Source organism: Xenopus tropicalis, chromosome 6 (genome assembly GCF_000004195.4).
Source record: "Xenopus tropicalis strain Nigerian chromosome 6, UCB_Xtro_10.0, whole genome shotgun sequence".
NCBI lineage: Eukaryota > Metazoa > Chordata > Amphibia > Anura > Pipidae > Xenopus > Xenopus tropicalis.
Genome location: NC_030682.2, coordinates 124,717,599 through 124,736,448, shown reverse-complemented (window position 1 = coordinate 124,736,448; position 18,850 = coordinate 124,717,599). Strand labels below are relative to the sequence as shown.

The 18,850-nt window shown below is 39.7% G+C and overlaps 1 protein-coding gene across 4 annotated transcripts in view; it reads right to left on the bottom strand.

Moving 5' to 3' along the window:
- The window catches only part of ralyl (RALY RNA binding protein like), a 329,501-nt gene that overhangs the window by 146,781 nt on the left and 163,870 nt on the right, over positions 1 to 18,850 (bottom strand). For all 4 annotated transcript variants that reach the window (XM_031903434.1, XM_012964876.3, NM_001078745.1 and 1 more), the window contains 1 exon segment: positions 18,202 to 18,477. In XM_031903434.1, the coding sequence (XP_031759294.1) occupies positions 18,202 to 18,457 (256 nt within the window). In that variant the 5' untranslated portion in view covers positions 18,458 to 18,477.

Genomic DNA, 18,850 nt, shown 5'->3' with positions numbered 1-18,850 from the left:
CAATGGCTTTAAAAGTGAGTGCTTATTGGAATGAGAAACTGTCTGCCTAAGGCATAGAGGCGGGGCAGGCAATACAGGTCCTTTTCAAAAAATTAGCATATTGTGATAAAGTTCATTATTTTCTGTAATGTACTGATAAACATTAGACTTTCATATATTTTAGATTCATTACACACAACTGAAGTAGTTCAAGCCTTTTCTTGTTTTAATATTGATGATTGTGGCATACAGCTCATGAAAACCCAAAATTCCTATCTCAAAAAATTAGCATATTTCATCCGCCCAATAAAAGAAAAGTGTTTTTAATACAAAAAAGTCAACCTTCAAATAATTATGTTCAGTTATGCACTCAATACTTGGTCGGGAATCCTTTTGCAGAAATGACTGCTTCAATGTGGCGTGGCATGGAGGCAATCAGCCTGTGGCACTGCTCAGGTGTTATGGAGGCCCAGGATGCTTCGATAGCGGCCTTAAGCTCATCCAGAGTGTTGGGTCTTGTGTCTCTCAACTTTCTCTTCACAATATCCCACAGATTCTCTATGGGGTTCAGGTCAGGAGAGTTGGCAGGCCAATTGAGCACAGTAATACCATGGGCAGTAAACCATTTACCAGTGGTTTTGGCACTGTGAGCAGGTGCCAGGTTGTGCTGAAAAATGAAATCTTCATCTCCATAAAGCTTTTCAGCAGATGGAAGCATGAAGTGCTCCAAAATCTCCTGATAGCTAGCTGCATTGACCCTGCCCTTGATAAAACACAGTGGACCAACACCAGCAGCTGACATGGCACCCCAGACCATCACTGACTGTGGGTACTTGACACTGGACTTCAGGCATTTTGGTATTTCCCTCTCCCCAGTCTTCCTCCAGACTCTGGCACCTTGATTTCCGAATGACATACTTTGGACCACTGAGCAACAGTCCAGTGCTGCTTCTCTGTAGCCCAGGCCAGGCGCTTCTGCCGCTGTTTCTGGTTCAAAAGTGGCTTGACCTGGGGAATGCGGCACCTGTAGCCCATTTCCTGCACACGCCTGTACACGGTGGCTCTGGATGTTTCTACTCCAGACTCAGTCCACTGGTTCCGCAGGTCCCCCAAGGTCAGGAATCGGTCCTTCTCCACAATCTTCCTCAGGGCCCGGTCACCTCTTCTTGTTGTGCAGCGTTTTCTGCCACACTTTTTCCTTCCCACAGACTTCCCACTGAGGTGCCTTGATACAGCACTCTGGGAACAGCCTATTTGTTCAGAAATTTCTTTCTGTGTCTTACCCTCTTGCTTGAGGGTGTCAATGATGGCCTTCTGGGCAGCAGTCAGGTCGGCAGTCTTACCCATGATTGCGGTTTTGAGTAATGAACCAGGCTGGAAGTTTCTAAAAGCCTCAGGAATCTTTTTAAGGTTTTTAGAGTTAATTTGTTGATTCAGATGATTAGGTTAATAGCTCGTTTAGAGAACCTTTTCATGATATGCTAATTTTTTGAGATAGGAATTTTGGGTTTTCATGAGCTGTATGCCACAATCATCAATATTAAAACAAGAAAAGGCTTGGACTACTTCAGTTGTGTGTAATGAATCTAAAATATATGAAAGTCTAATGTTTATCAGTACATTACAGAAAATAATGAACTTTATCACAATATGCTAATTTTTTTAAAAGGACCTGTATATGATTGACAGCTGGGATTTTAAATGCCTTTATAATTGAATGTGTTAATATAAAAAAGAATTTGTGTTTCATGTTTCATTTGAAAAGGACTTTTATTATACAGCTTTTTATGTCTGGGTGAGAGGTCCTCTTTAAACACCTTTGTAATAGCATTTAAGTGCTTGCCATTTGGTTAGTTACTTGTTAAACACCTTTGTAATAGCATTTAAGTATTTGCCAGATATGTTTCCCTTATGTGCTAAAGCTGTACAACATAGGTAAAGGATCTATTATCTGGAATTTACATAATTTTTGGGTCACCTTACAAATTCTGGTAAAAATCCTATAAACATTAAATAAACCCAATAGGACTGTTTTTCCCCCAATATGGATTCATGCAGCTTAGTTACCATCAAGTACAAGGTAATGTTTTATTTTTACAGAGAAAAAGGAAACCATTTTTAAAAATGAAAATCATTTGCCTAAAATGAAGTCTGTGGGAGACGGCCTTCCTGTAATTGTGAGCTTTCTGGATAACGGGTTAATAATGATATATTAGTGAGACCTAAACAAACACATTTATTATACAGCTGCCATTGTGTGTTAGAGAGTGTACTACAACTGTATCTTGGCTGTTTAACATGAATAGCATTTTCTCTGGAGTGGTACTACACGTATGAAAGCAATTATTAGATCACAATAATGTAAGTGTGCCTTCAGTGAAAGTAACAGTATGTCATGGAATAATTACATACGAAATAATGAATACTATGTAAAACAACAATCGAGCATTATTATGCACCTAATAGCAACAAAGGCACCATGATTCCATGAAAAGTACAGTGCTTCATTTCTTTAACCCACATGGACTGCAAGTTTTAAGAGAAGATTTGTTTTTTTAACCTTAATATTTAATTTTATATGCTTGTCTATTTAATAATTGAATTAGTTTTTTTCCAATCCGAGAAAATCACAGCAAAATATTATATCTTTTTTTTTTTTAATTTAAGTTTTCCAAGCTCAAATTTTCGAGATTTATCAACTGAAAAAAATCCAAAATATAATAGGTCAGTCGTTGGTAAGGGTGCCATGATTCCATTAATAATGTATTTATGGGTGTCACATCCGTAGGAGCGTCACAATGCTAAATGGCATTTCAGTGACATCAGTCAGCGCCAGGGCAGTGATCCGGCTGCTCACACGGATGGTAACTAGTGGAACGAAAGTGAATGTTAGCAGCATAAATCATTCCCCTGTTTGTATGACACAGCAGCAGCTTTAAAAATAAACATTTGTAAATATAACAAAAATAAGTGGGTGTTTCACACTGGTTTTATATCCCTCAGGGGTGTGGAACCAGGGTCAGACTGGGAAAAAACCCGGTGGGCCCCGGCTCTGGTGATCCCCACTGCGCTTGTATATGGGAATGAGCTCTTCAAATAATGGATTTTTTCTCACTGGGTTAAATGTGGCTAACAGGGTTGCCGCCAGTTCGGTTTTCAACTGAACAGCTGTTGTTTAAGTGGGCAGAAATTTCCGCCATTTTTTAACAACCTAAAAACTAAGCAGAAATCCAGCCAATTGCACCCGAGCGCTTCAGAAAGTTCACTTGTGACATCATAACCACACCTCAGTATGTAATGACCTCTCCCCTGATGTCACTGATCCCAGTTACTGGTTGTAACTACTAGCAAAGTTGGCAACCCTAGTGGTTAAAACCATTACACAGACAAACACACCCTGGTAGCTAGAGTGTACCCCTTGGTGCTCATCTAAGCACTTGTGCCCAGGGGTCTGCTCATGCCTGCAGTGTCCTACAGAGTCCTGTCCTTAAGGCCTACCCTATGGCCCTGATGTGGGCTGCACTTTTCTGCCGCTTCCTTCCTTACATCTCTGAATGATGTGCAAAGTAGGGGGCTGGATTGTGGCCATCCTGCACTGTAAATGAGCCCTCATATGTAGGGAGACAGGGACAGCTGGGGATTCTTAATCTAGCATTACTTGCTGTTTTCATGTTCCTGGGGCTTGATGGGAATGAGGCATGAGGGAAGATATTGATAGTCACAATAAATAAGTTTATATGGGTGAAGTGACATCACTTTCGGGAATCGGGGTAAAACTTCCCCCGAGAATCTGTGCTGCCAGGTTGACAGCTCTACATGTATTTCCATCGTTGCCTATCATGTACCAAATTCCTATGAGCTTATTAAGATTCCCGCTCACAAGTAATGATTGTGTTCTATTTTCCCTCGGAGCAAATGAAAAAGAATTGTAAAAAAACGCTGACTTTCCTGCTCTATTACTTAAGAAGATTAGCACTAATTTTGTTTTTTTCATTGTATTATCTTCTTAAATGAAATGAGTTACTCTCCCTTTGGTTAATTTAAGCAATTATAGTACATAAACGAAATGTCGGGTCCTATTTTAGTTTATATTCAAACTTATTGCTATTGTGACTTCATGTCTTGTAACTGTTATTAATGGCTTTAAAGCACTTGCATTTATGGGGCTTTTGCAAGCTCATTGATATGCAGTAAATATCATTTTTTATTGAACACATTTATTAAGGTTAGCATGCTTTGTATAAACGAGATTCTGTTTTACAATTATAGATTTATTATTGTAATATGTTTCATGCCTTGGTATCTTTATTTAGTTACACATGGGCATGCCAGGCAGATAATGGGAGGCAATCTGGATCTCTGTGTACTGACTGGACACGGTGGTATATTGTTCAATGCAGTAGTTAATGAGGAGCACCTTGGGCCCTGGGCCATACTGAAGCCTTCTCTGTGCAACAGTCAGAACTTAACCTAGCACCCACCCTCTCAATAAGGTTTCAGATCATGCTTTAGTGGGTGGGCCCCTGATTGACTGGTGGATTTGGGTTCTCCCTGAGATGTGGGTCCTGAACTACCACCTATGTCAGCAAATGCATCACCCAACTGCATTAATACCAGATCAGTGCCTTTATTGGCCCATCTGGAAGATGAGCTACTTTGCATGCATAGACTGAAAATGTCTGTCAGTCAGGAACCCCTTCAGGCATTCAATACAATGTACAGCCCAATGTACAGTCTTTATTGTCATACTGCTGAGCCAAACCATTAAGGACATGACATTTTTATGCTATAGTCATATAATGTGTTTATTACACATTTCAAACTCATTCAAACTGGGTTATAAGTCCACTCATGTCTGTTCTTGCCAAACCTTTGCATGAGAACCACTGGGTTCTCCAATGATATAGGATTCAAGGTAGTGGCAAATTAGTGTAGTGAACCATGGCCTGCTAGTAAGTATACTCAATTACATACATATAATATTAGGTATTATATCCAGTTATTCAGTTCCCTGTCCCTGACAATGTAGAATTCAAAGTGATAGAACCCAAGAGCCCTTCTCAAACACAAGACAAGCGCCAAGATCTTTCTTAAAACAGGAGGTATTCATATGCTTCCAGCAGCAATCCAGTATGGAAGAAGAACTAATATGCACATACAGGCAAAGTACAGATATCTACTTTAATTAATATGTTACTCCATTATCATATACTGTTCTAGATACTCAGTGTATGGTGTTAACACCTAGAGCATTCAAAAATCATTATGTATTGTCCTGCTATTAATTGCAATGATATAAGGCATTTCCTTTCTGACTATATAATGCAATAAAACTGTATTCTATTGGGGGGGGGAGACAATAAAACGTAACAAAACAATATCAGCGGAATTGTTAAATGATTCATTCTGGATATGTAACTACCATTTCCAGAGTCTTCTTATACCTTCTCCTTTGAGGCCACAAGCAATAAATTGTTAAATACTGCTTAGCATTACAGGCACATTGTTGCCTACATATCAGGTAGAAATGCCGCAGGCTGGTTTGAAAGATTATGAGCAACTGCTCAGGTATATTCAGTGGGGAAGCCTGTTCTAAATGGTAACTGCACAAGGGATACTTCGCATTCTTAGAATAATTGCATTTTAAAAAGGAAAACATACCCTCTTAATTAAAAAATGCCTGTAAATCTAAAAACAAATATTTTTTTAGCAGTTCCTGTTATCTAGGTTGTATCTCATCTGGCAAAGCACCTTTAAGATGGGCAAAGATCTTATCAATGGGCTCATACACCCTTTACCAACAATGTGTGGCAGTACAGCCCTCAAGCAACGCGGCATTAAAGAGACCAACCAAGGGGTATCTTTATTTTGTGCTCATGTGCCTTATTGCCCTTGAATTACCAGCAGTGCAGAACATACTTAGTGGCCTGCGTCGAGAGCTGCCACTGACTTGCGCCATACAAATCAGACTCTCATGGCGTTACTGGCGCAGCACACAGTAGCTTGCTGGAAGTGTCTTCATCTGCATTACTAAGGGGCTGATTTACTAACCCACGAATCCGACCCGAATTGGAAAAGTTCCGACTTGAAAACGAACATTTTGCGACTTTTTCGTATGTTTTGCGATTTTTTCGGATTCTGTACGAATTTTTCGTTACCAATACGATTTTTGCGTAAAAACGCGAGTTTTTCGTATCCATTACGAAAGTTGCGTAAAAAGTTGCGCATTTTTCATAGCGTTAAAACTTACGCGAAAAGTTGCGCATTTTTCGCGTAAGTTTTAACGCTACGAAAAATGCGCAACTTTTCGCGTAAGTTTTAACGCTATGAAAAATGCGCAACTTTTTACGCAACTTTCGTAATGGATAGGAAAACTCGCGTTTTTACGCAAAAATCGTATTGGTAACGAAAAATTCGTAAAGAATCCGAAAAAATCGCAAAACATACGAAAAAGTCGCAAAATACCGATCATTACGAAAAAAACGCAATCGGACTCCATTCGACCCGTTCGTGGGTAAGTAAATCAGCCCCTAAGTGTTGCCATCCTGGGGATATTAAGTCGAGGGTAAAAGTTACCATACACGTAGCAATAATGATCATTTCTGTGACCATTGGTTGCAGGAAAGATCGTTCCAATCCCCCCCTGATGTTCAGGGTTGAATCGTCAGACATGGAGGTAGAAACGATAGGGATTCTAACTCCAGCAGCCAATTCAGTGATAAACGTAGATTTTGCTTGGGGTGCCTTCAACGGAGCTCAATCAAAATCTTTTAACCCGTCCAATCAACGAGACGACCGATATCGCCACGTAGATCTGCCATACAAGCACTGAATATTGAACGGAACGAGGTTTTGTACAATAATAACGGTGCGTGTATGGCCAGCTTAAGGCACAGCAGAAATGTCCAAATAGTGTCCATATCCCTTTAAATGTGAAACAAGGATTTCATTGTTAATGTTGCTTTTAACACTTTTAGACTCACAATAAAAGTCCCATCTGTGCACTTGATTTGCTTCCAAAGTTATATTGATATTTTTTGTAAAAAAAAAGACAGTACAAGTCCGAGTATATTTACACAATTCTGATTTTTTATAGAAGAATATTCACATTATTTAGCATATGGATGGTGGTTCCTATGTGTGCTTATGATTATTAAGCACTACAAATGCTGTAGTGAGTCGTGTCCTGCTACTTCTTTGTTATCCAGCACAAAATGGACGTGGGGGCGCTCTTCAGGATCCTCACTCCACTGGCATGTAGAGGCTGAGGAAGCACCAGAATGCACGGGCAGGCCTTCTTAGGCAGTGCCAGAGATTAGAATGCATTACCAGATAACTAAACCCTCCCCTAACTAAGGATGAAGGTCATTACCCTCCTCCCACTGTACCTTACAATACCCCAAATCACTTGAGCCTGCCCCTTTGTATACTTTGGGGGTACAGGGTGCATAGACACCAACATCCCTATATATGGGCGAGGGAAATGGGTGGATCAAGAGCCAGCAAATGACCTCCTTGATTTTTTCAGGCCTGTACCTATTTGTAAAGAGCACTGTAAATAGGGCTGCTAACTACCACTTGTACCATACAATATTTGCTTTTATAGGCAAAACCCAATGAGGCCCATTATAAACATGTTTTCAGCTGTTCCTGTACAGGTATGGATCCCTTATGGGCTCCAAATTATGGGATGGTCATTTCCCATAAACTCAATCATTCAAATAATTCAAAATTTGAAAACACATTTTCTTTTTATTTGTATTTATAAAACAGTCCCTTGTACTTGAAGTACCCAAGTAAGATATAATTATTCCATATTGAGGTAAATGCTGCTGGGTTTATTTAACGTTTAAGTTATTTGTTAATGGACTTAAAGTATGGAGACCCCAATTATGGAAAGATCCCTTATACGAAAAACCCCAGGTTTCAAGCATTCTGAATACCAGGTACGATACCTGTACTGGTCCTTTCTTCAAGGGAATAGGTTTTTGTCAACAAAACTAATAGAGAACACTGAGAACACAGAGTCTGTGCATCTCTCTCCCTTCTCCTGCCCCCCCCCCCAAAAAGAATTCACTCCCTCTCCCATCAGAATATGGCTAATCTACTAGCAGTAAAATGCCAAATATTATTATATACAGATACAAGGAGAAAACTACTTATCAGGCCTTACTATTGATCATGAGTCCAGGATGTTAGTTGATTGCACCTTTGACAGAAGCTGTGACCATTGGTTGCCCTGCTATAAATGGCAGCTTATGACTGCACAAAAGAGACTGGAGACTGGATGGAATCGATCCATGCGCCATTATGATTTTAAATAATTTTGCATTTGACATATAAAATCATGTTGCCACCTTGGAGACTGACACAGCTATAATTTGGCCCTAGACACTTCAACCTCCTCCTGTTGTATCTGCAGAAAAATAACAGCAGAACAAAATATACACTATATGGCCAAAGGTATCCAGACACATTTTTAGCCAAAACTATTCTGACACCCTCTTCATCCTTCATATGAAATTTCCTCAGTTGGAGCACTCGCTGCTCAGTTCGAAACTGTCACCAGGAGCAATGCCAGCACATCACCATGTGCAATGCAGAGTGTTGGCTGGAGTGGTGTAAGGGTCACTGCAGTAGGTCTTTGGAGTAGTGAATAAATGCCATTTTGCCATCTGTCAGTCTGATGGAAAAGGCTGGGTTTAGCAGATGCCAGGAGATTACTGCCTGGCTGAATTAATAATGCTGATGGGAAATTTTGGTGAAGAAGGAATAATAGTCTAGGGCTGTCTTCCATGGTTTGGGCTAAGGGGCCCTGATTCTGGTGATAGCAAACCTAAAGGCTACAACATATAATTTTGTGACAGTTCTGTGCTTTGTGGCAACAGTTAGAGTTGCCACCCAGATGGCATTTTACCTGGGAAACCCCTGGAGCCAGTATTAAAAATTTACCAGCAATATGGTTGCCAGTAAATTTGTAACACCCTTTCGTCATCACCCACCCCTTCATGTCACTGCTCCCACTGAACCCTTATGCCCTTTTTCATTGCAGCCCACTATACTGACCGGTAAAACTATTTTAAAAAGGTGGAAATCCTAGCAACAGTTGGGGAAAGGATCTTTCCTGTTTCAGCAGGATAATAACTCCATGCACAAAGCAAGGTCTGTACAGAATGGGTTCACTGAGATTGGAGTGGAATAACTTGCGCCCAGCCCTTACCTCAACCCAAATGAATACTTTTGGAATGAACTGCAGCCTGATCTGACCCCCAAAATCAGTGCCCAGCCTCACTAATGTTCTTAAGGCTGAATGGAAGCAAATCACACCAATAACTATGGTTGTCAACTGGTCAGTATTTAATGATGCTTGATGCCAATGTAAAACTTTAGGAAGGGCGGTATTTTTTTCCAGAAAAGGCATCAACCCTACCAGAAATGTTTCAACATGTAGTGGGAAGCCTTCCCAGAAGAAGAACAACTACTATAGCAGCAAAGACAGGACCTAATTCATATTGCCCAGACTGGTGTCTGCCCATATAGGGTATATCAGATATTTATACAATGCTTGTTCTTACAGTGACTTCAGAGCTTCAGTAAAATCCTCTGGTGGACCTCTCTGAATCTTGGAGAAAGTTACATACTTCAAACCCATACACCTAAATTATGCATCACCTATGTCCAGCATATTGCCTTAATAATGAGCGTTGTGATGTTTACTCAATGTACTAGTATATTAACGTTTTTCATAAACTAACAGGAATTGTAGAAAGTATTATTGAAAAAAACTGTTGATAAAACCCTTATTGTATTATGTACTGTGCTTTTTAGCCACTAGAGAGCAATGTGGCTTTAACTTTTCTTATAATTTTTTTTTTTTTTTTAAACCAAAATGGAATAATGTAAGGTTTTATAACAAATAATACATTTAATAAATATAACAGGGAAGGAAAGTTTACACTGAAAATGTAAATGTAGCATTTAACTTACATGTGCATTGAAGAGAATAGTCTGCCGGAAAGTCAAACGCATGCTTTATATATCTGTCATTGTACAACGCTGTCTGCTGCACTGTAGCCTGCTCCGTTCTCATGATTTAGAACAATCCTTAGGGGCTTTCCTTCATTCTGTGAAACTGTGCAATAGAGTATTTTGTCCAAAATAATCATCTGTAAGTGCGGTCTTACCTGAGGCCGTGCACCAGGCAGAACACTCCTCCATTATTTTAAATAAATTGCCAACTGTTTCTTTCATAAAATAACAGCAGTTTTTTTTTTTATTAACTCCATGATTAATGTATGTGTGTTTAATTATGACTTCTACCAGATTAGGGATGGGATTTATGGGAACAAAAGGGAAGGGACAAAATACTATAAATATATATATATATATATAAAGATGTGGGAACAGTGCCATGTTTTTCACATTTTGCACCTTGCCGGCCTTGGAAATTGTTTGTGTTTGTTTGCGTTGCATGTATTGCATGTCTCTAAAATAACACCATAGGCCTAAATATCCTGTAACATATTACCTTACGTATATAACTTGTCTCTCAATTCTGAGCAAAATCCCTTTCCCCCGCTAAGCTCAGCCACTGAATGGGAATTTGTGTCTGAAAGGCCTGCACCCCATGGGAACGTCAGTAGCGAATATGTAGACTTTAATCTGACACGCACATCAGCTAACCGATGCCCGCGATGGCAGCAATGCAGGAGATTTTTTTTTATTCACAACATATATAACATGATTCAGTTTTAATTCATTTAATTTAACCTAAATTCCAGCAGAAGTTCTTGCTTTCCTGATTATGTAGTTTATGTAGCATAATGTATTGGCCTATTGATCGTATGTCCAGTGTGCAATGAAACCACAATGGTGTGACCCCGGCACAATGACTGGTAGACTTGTGGTGCAGATATATGGTTAGCAGTATAGTCATATTCACCACTTACTTCATCCTTAGTGCCCATATCTGCATTTCCAGTCAGTTAATCAATGTTTTTTAGTCAATGTGCACACAAGTGGTGTCTTTTCTAGAAACACCGTTAGCGTGTGATTTAGGTTTAAATTAGTTGCCTTTGTAGTTGATACTTTCAAAGGAGGTTGTGGAAGCAACACCGCATCAAGACAGTAGTTAATTCCCGTATTCCCTTGCGTCTGTGTGCCCGATACTCTGCATGTTGGTGCAATCCAAGACAAATTGTACATGAAAGCAGCCAAACTTCCAATAAAAATAATTCCTTATTTGCTCAGCTCAGAGCCTTAATTGCCTTACAAATTTTGGGTTCCACCACTCTGTGCCACAGGGTTGGCACCACCATGTCTGGCAAACTTACTTCCTGCCCATGGCCCTCTAGCAACAAGCACTGACCAGGAGCATGAACACTTAAAGCAATAAATAGATGGGATTCAAGTGTACATACTCCCATTCAGCACTCAGTGTTAGAAAGTCAGTAATGGGAAGTAAAGCAGCCAAACATGGCTGCCACCAATCCTGCTGCACAGCTCTGCCATTTCAGTTCAGGTACGGGGGATCAAGGATATTCTGGGGTGTCATTTTGATATACCTAGGGAAAGAGGAGGGGGCCTATACCGGGACCCTATATTAAATTATGGATTTACTTTTCGTTTAATTAAGTAAATTATTATAGCTTTAAAGAAGACTATAAAAGGTCATGGCAGATGAGGATAGATTTTGGCCTTTCTGTATCTATTGATGTCTGTCAGGGCCAGCAATGTTTCAGAATACTTGACATCAAAGCAATTAACACTGATTTAAAGAAAACTAAATTGGCATTTGCAGACTGGATGAATTGATGCTCACTGTATAGGGTATTGAACCAAAAAAAGAAAACAACTCGAGGCAGGAGTAAAGATTTAGGGTGAAACTTTTGCTTTTATACTAACTGCACATAGGGGCTTATTTATCAGTTTTCAAATTTGTGAATTCGATTAAAATTGATTAAACTTTCATATCGAATGCTTGCTTATTTATCAAAGTGGTTAACTTGTGCAAATAAAATGAACTCAAATACTCCAATATTCGAGTTTCAAACTCAAAACAAACTCGAATAAAACCCATAAATTCGAATTGAACATATGGCTTGACTTTGCCTAGGAAAACTCCCATTGGCGTCGATAAACCCCCTTAGATTTAGTAGATTTAGGCTGGCATTACTTTATGGTTTCTTTATACCGAAAATATGACAAAACCCTATCAGGTTTTCTAAGCAATATTTGGCTGTCCATGACCTATATGATACTGGATGGGCTCATTACTTACATTACTTTGGGGCAGGGACCTCGTCCCAACTATGTATTAAAACGCCCCTGGCATATTTATTGCCACTTGTCATATTTATTATAACTATACCTCTGTTTGTTCTTATTCACTATGTTCATTTTCAGTGTCCTGTCCAACTGAAAGCCATGTTTATCATGCACTTAGGCCTCTTACACGTGAGCATTTTATCACGTATTCCCCTCCCTTTTTATAAGTTCTTCCACAAGGCAACTTATGAGTTAACAAAGCCCCTGCGCAATAAGGAACTTCTGAATGCAGACAGAATGCCGCAAGCTGACGGTTCAGTGTGGCGCTGCAAGTGCAGCAACTATAGGAACAAATGGGCTTTGATAACTCATGTGTTCCCTTGTGAAGGACCACATAAAAAAGCAAATACAGGTCAACGCAAAAGAAAACATTTGTGTGTAAGAGTCCTTATGCAATTAGGTTACCAGGCCATGTGAAAAATGAGGGACGTATCTAGTAAGATCAACTCCAAGGGATTAATTTAATTTGACTGCAATAATCAGTTTTTCAATCAGTGCAGCTCAGCAACTGGCATTTAGCAGAGGTGTTCTGATTTATTCTAAATGCTGTTGATCTGGTAACCTTATTAGAAGGCTGTTACATGTTAAAGCCATGTTATTGGCCTCACTTTTTTATTGAACAGATAGCTGAAGTGCAAAATGAATGTAGTAGGTGTACTCACATCAAAGGGGTCCTTTACAACCCCTGGGGGCACAAGGGCAAGAGCACTAAGGAGCACAAAAGTGATGGCTACATGCCACCCCCCGCCCACCAATCACTAACAAATAACTGACTAACGCAGGAGCACTGTATTAACTAAGGGTGCCACAGGGCTCCATAATGGAGTACAGAGGCCTATGGCTGTTAGAACAAAACCAGAGAATGTGCAATGCTGCTGCACCTGGGTCCCAAATGAGCCCTATATTATAGTAGTAAGAATGAACGTGGATTGCCTTAACAATAGCTCAGTACTGTATAACAAGACCTTTTCCTTCCCTCTGTATAATGTTATGTAGGCTAATTATTTATAAATGGCTACTTTGCCAGATGTTAGTGCATAGAAGAATAACATCTGTGGTCCATGAAGGCAAAGTCCTCATTTTTTTTTTTGTTTGTTTTTCATGCACAGATATACACGAGGAAACACATCATATAGCCCATAAACCTTTACTGCTCTTTAATTCTTATCTGCAATTATGAGCAAGGGCTTAGCAGTCAAATCTCATATATGGCATGCATCCATAATAGCTATTCATGTTTCAGCTGGGTGAGCCTCCATTTTTATGTGCCATCCACTTAATGTTTCATTTTGGTTACAGATTAAATCCCATGGGTACATTAGTAGCTGCAACATGTAGTTGACCATAAATAGGTTTTGCTGCTTGTCTAATCTACTGTGGTATGAAACAATGAATCCTTATCCTAGGCAGTCATGAGTAGCAACTACTAACTATCCAGTTTCGGTCGAAGACACACAGAGCTACTTAGTAGCAGCTATTTGTCACAGATACTAGGACAGAAAATATCCTGTCATAGACAATACTGAGAATTGCCTCTGCTAAAACACATGTAGAAACAATTATCAGTAAATGCTCAACATTGTCTATTTTAGTAGCCGTGACAAGTAGCTGCTACTAGTATCTCTGTGTGCCTTCACTCTTAATGTAACCATAAGGCTGAGGGCAGGCAGGGAACTTTATGACAGAAATACTAGGGAGTGTCACCAGGAAAACATATGTCACAAACATACATTTTCTAGAAATGTTGTAGCCCTCTTTCAGTTGAATAAAATAAGGATTTAGATCATTGAAAAGAGAGGTCTCCCATTTCTCAAAGATGCTTCTTGCAAGAATTATTGCAGTAAAAGTATATTGGAAAAAGGTGAAATAAAACTTCAGATTTTGGTTAATGGTTGCCATAATACATACAAATAAAGAGAATACAAAGAGATAGACCAACTACCCCCCCCCCCCTTTAATATGAAATATGAACACCTTAGGGCTCATTTGCGAATGGGGCCAAAGGGAAAAGTATAGCAAAAAAGGGAACATTGTGCTCAATTACCAAGTTTTAAACCATAAGGTGGGGGCGCATTGAGGCTGTGACCACCAAATACATACAGGCAGCAACAAGAGCCCCTCTGCACTCACCCATTAATTATATATATATATAGGATGCACAGAATGTCTTCATGTCCTATATATACGTATATCCTGGTAATGGGCGAGTGCAGAGGACCCCTTGTTGCCAAAAGGAAAAGTGCAACAAACAGGTGCAAATAGGCATGATTTTTTTTACCACAAAGCCCCATCTTATGTGTTGGGCCCCCTGTTTCTTGTACCTTGCACTGGATGTGCCAGCAAAGGAGTAGCTGGTTCAAGGTACAGAGCACAATTTGTTGGTTAAGCACAAGTGTTAAAAAATTTGTGCCCCTAGAGGCACAATATAGCCCCATATCTTAACAGCACTTGTAAGTAGTTGGGCTTTGTTGTTTTTCATTAAAAGTGATTCAAACCCATTAAAGCAGAGGTTGTCAGACCAAACTCATTAAAGCAGAGGCTGCCAGACTATTTTGCTACGAGCCCCTGCTTGCGGATACAGTAAAATGGTATCATAATCTTCCCACTGCTCCAATTCAGTATAATACAGGGCAACAATTTAACCCCAAATATCACCCTCAGCATAGCCCTGCAAGGTGCAGCTTGTCAATCCCTGCATTAATATGGCTGTGATCATTAGAGTTACAGACAATCCCTCTGAAGAACATTATTGATAAAAAAGACATATTTGGCCAAATGTGGAGTTGTTTATGTTGGGGCACATGTGTTTTAAGGCAACATATTCATTCTGGGGGAAGAGGCTGGTGGGAAGTGCAACTCAGTAAATGTCCCTCTTCTTTGCAGATGAGCGGGTGTTGTACAAAACCACTAGTGCTTTTTTCAGGTTTAGAGTTAAATGAAACCGTAAAACAAGAATAAATACAGGGGAATAATATGAACAGGTATTCAGCTTTATTATTTCATATCTTAATTATTAATCAGTTTATTTCATTTTAGCTTTCCACGATATTCAGTTGAGAAGAAACGCAAATAAAAACCAAGTGCTCATTTATTAACACAATTCACTCCATCCTATCTTTATCTTGTGTGCTTTATGTCTCCAGCGGCCCAGAATGCTTTGCTTCTCAGCCTTCCTGCACTTACACTTTATCTATGTTATGCTTTTACTGTTCTCTGTGACTTGTAATATAGCAGGGTTCTCTCACCTACCGGCAGTATCTAAATAAAAATGCACATAAAACCGTGTTCCTTCCTCCCCTACGGTCTGACTTCTCACTAAACCGCAATTTCTAAAAAGTACAAAGGTGTCTCTTCCAATGTTGCTCAAACTCTCTGTCGCCTTTATCATTACAGGCCACAGATTACAGTTACGGATTCCCCGAACACCTCGGAAATTCATCACACTCTGCTTTCCTGGATGACATTTTATGTTAAAGGACCAGTAACACACAAAATATTAAAAAAAAAACGTTTATTTGAACTGAGCTATCAGCTGTAAAACTGTTGTTTTTATTGTAAGGTATTGCAGGTTTATCTGTATGGTGTATACATCAGGACCCGTTTACTCAGTCTCACAGCTGTAAGGGTTCATTTACAACACAAGAGCACAGGGGCTGGGGGAGATATTACAAACTAAACGCACTGCAGAAATGAAGACAGATAAGAAGGATCTGCAGGCTGTAAACTTTACCTAAGAACCTTACCAACTTGAATTTTTGCTGCAGATTTCATCCCACTCCCACAGGTACTATACTGTATCATCCCACTCCCACAGGTACTATACTGTATCATCCCACTCCCACAGGTACTATACTGTATCATCCCACTCCCACAGGTACTATACTGTATCATCCCACTCCCACAGGTACTATACTGTATCATCCCACTCCCACAGGTACTATACTGTATCATCCCACTCCCACAGGTACTATACTGTATCATCCCACTCCCACAGGTACTATACTGTATCATCCCACTCCCACAGTTACTATACTGTATCATCCCACTCCCACAAGTACTATACTGTATCATCCCACTCCCACAGGTACTATACTGTATCATCCCACTCCCACAGTTACTATACTGTATCATCCCACTCCCACAGGTACTATACTGTATCATCCCACTCCCACAGGTACTATACTGTATCATCCCACTCCCACAAGTACTATACTGTATCATCCCACTCCCACAGGTACTATACTGTATCATCCCACTCCCACAAGTACTATACTGTATCATCCCACTCCCACAGGTACTATACTGTATCATCCCACTCCCACAAGTACTATACTGTATCATCCCACTCCCACAGGTACTATACTGTATCATCCCTTATCACCCTTGCTCCAGTCCCTATATACTTGTTGTTATTGTTTTTTTGCACTTTTTTTTTTTTTTTGCTTTTGACATGTTTTGTTCATTTCTAGTTAGTTACAATGGATCCCTCATGAGACTGCACAGCTGGGAAACAAAATAATGTTGTGCATGAGTGCCAGTGTTATAGTGTGGGAGGTTCTAGTTATAGTGTAGGAGCAGTGAATCCCCTATGTCTCTCATTAGCTTTAGGTCAGACTGTGTATGGCCCATCTTTACCCTCCCCAAACAAAAAAATCACCCTCTGCCAATGATTCCAAGTATATTTATAATCAATGCATGCCTAGTTTTGTTTCCAGTTGTGTTTGCAGTCATAAATTAGCCATATTGTTTCTAATGGAGCTTTTGCTATTTGTCTAAGTGGAAGATCCTGATGGAGTGTACAATAAGGATTTGCAGGATGGAATTTTTTTGATCCATCATCCTAAAACGCCTTTTTTCAACCCTGGCCTGACAGTCCAAGTCTGAGAATGGACTTGAAGCCCCAGGCAAGACACAAATCCCCATCTTAGCCCAGAGACAATGTCAGAAGGAGGCAAAAAAACATCATCCCACCAACAATAAGAATAGCTTTCTGGAGCCCAGACAAAGTATGTGTGCCATGGCTGGGCAACGGTAACCCACAGTGGTGGCCCATTTATCAACCTAAACCCACCTGGCCCCTGCTGGTTTCAGGCCGGCGTGCACATCAATAGTGTACAATTAAATTACAGACACAAAGTAACAAACTTGTGCCTTTGCCATAACAGCACTGTGCACTTTGTGTGAGAATTAGGAAACAGAACACCCTCATTCCCAAAGTGCTATAAAAATTAATAAAGCAACCTAAAAATACTAACAGTTTACCTACAGCAGGAGAACTAATAAATATAGAATCTTAGTTAGCCTGTGAAAAAATTAACTTTTGTCTCATGGTTCTTAGAGCAGGACCATATTCATACTTTCATACTGTGGGTATGGATAAATCATCCATAATATAAGGACGCCTGGTCATGTTACAGTAGTCATTGTATAAAACCTGGGGTGCACACTGAGCAAAGTGGAACAGTTCCTCCTGTACTGCCCTTATTCATTATACCCATTCACTTGAGTGTTTCTGTACTATATATAAGCTGCTTGCTTCTTTTGCATTATATACAAGAACAGGTTCTAAATATCGGATCATATTTGTAAATGAATCATAAGAAGCAGAGCTGAACTAAAGCACTGATTTGGAAACCATGCAGATAACAGGAAGAAAATATACGTTTTCTAGTTAACCCCTTTTCATGCATGGGAACAGCATTAGGTCTGGTTTGATGTTTTAAAGGCAAAACAAATGGAAATGAAATGCATATATAATAAATGCAGTATATTGTGCCTTGAGTTTCTGGGCAAAATATTTCCACCAGAACAAATGTTTGTTCTGTTTCTAAAAAATTGCATACAAAAGATTTATAAAACATTAATGTGAAAATAGCAAAGAATATGAACACTCACCTAATGGCTGGCCCCCAATAATCCGTGAGTTTTCTCCTGTGACTGCAGCGCGTGCATGTCTCTCACTGATGTACTGTACAAACGCATATCCTTTATGTACTGAGCAACCCACAATCTTCCCATACTTTGCAAATATGGCCTCAATGTCAGCTTTTTTGACAATGCCGGTGTTTAGATTGCCAATGAAAACTCTTGAATTGATAGATTTTGGATCATTCTTGTTTGTGACATTGCTGGTCTGTGTTTTGCCAGTCATTCTTGGGTCTCGACAGTCACCTGGAATAAAAACAAAATCACTAAGAAAGGCAAAAATCTTTACATCATTTTACTGTAAATGGAGCAAATACTGCAGAATACTAGTATATTTCATTGGTTTAGTAAAATACATATCTTAATAGGTAAATATACAAAAGATTGTCTATATATTGCCTAACCGGCCTCCCTAACTCCCATCTTTCCCCCCTACAGTCTATATTAAACACTGCTGCCAGAATTCTCCTCCTCTCATCCAGGAGAGTTCAGGCCCTTCCCCTGCTAAAGTCCTTATCGTGGCTTCCTATCAAACAAAGAATTTCTTACAAACTTCTTCTCCTAACCTTCAAAGCCCTCCATTCCTCTGCCCCTCACTACATCTCTTCCCTTGTGTCTC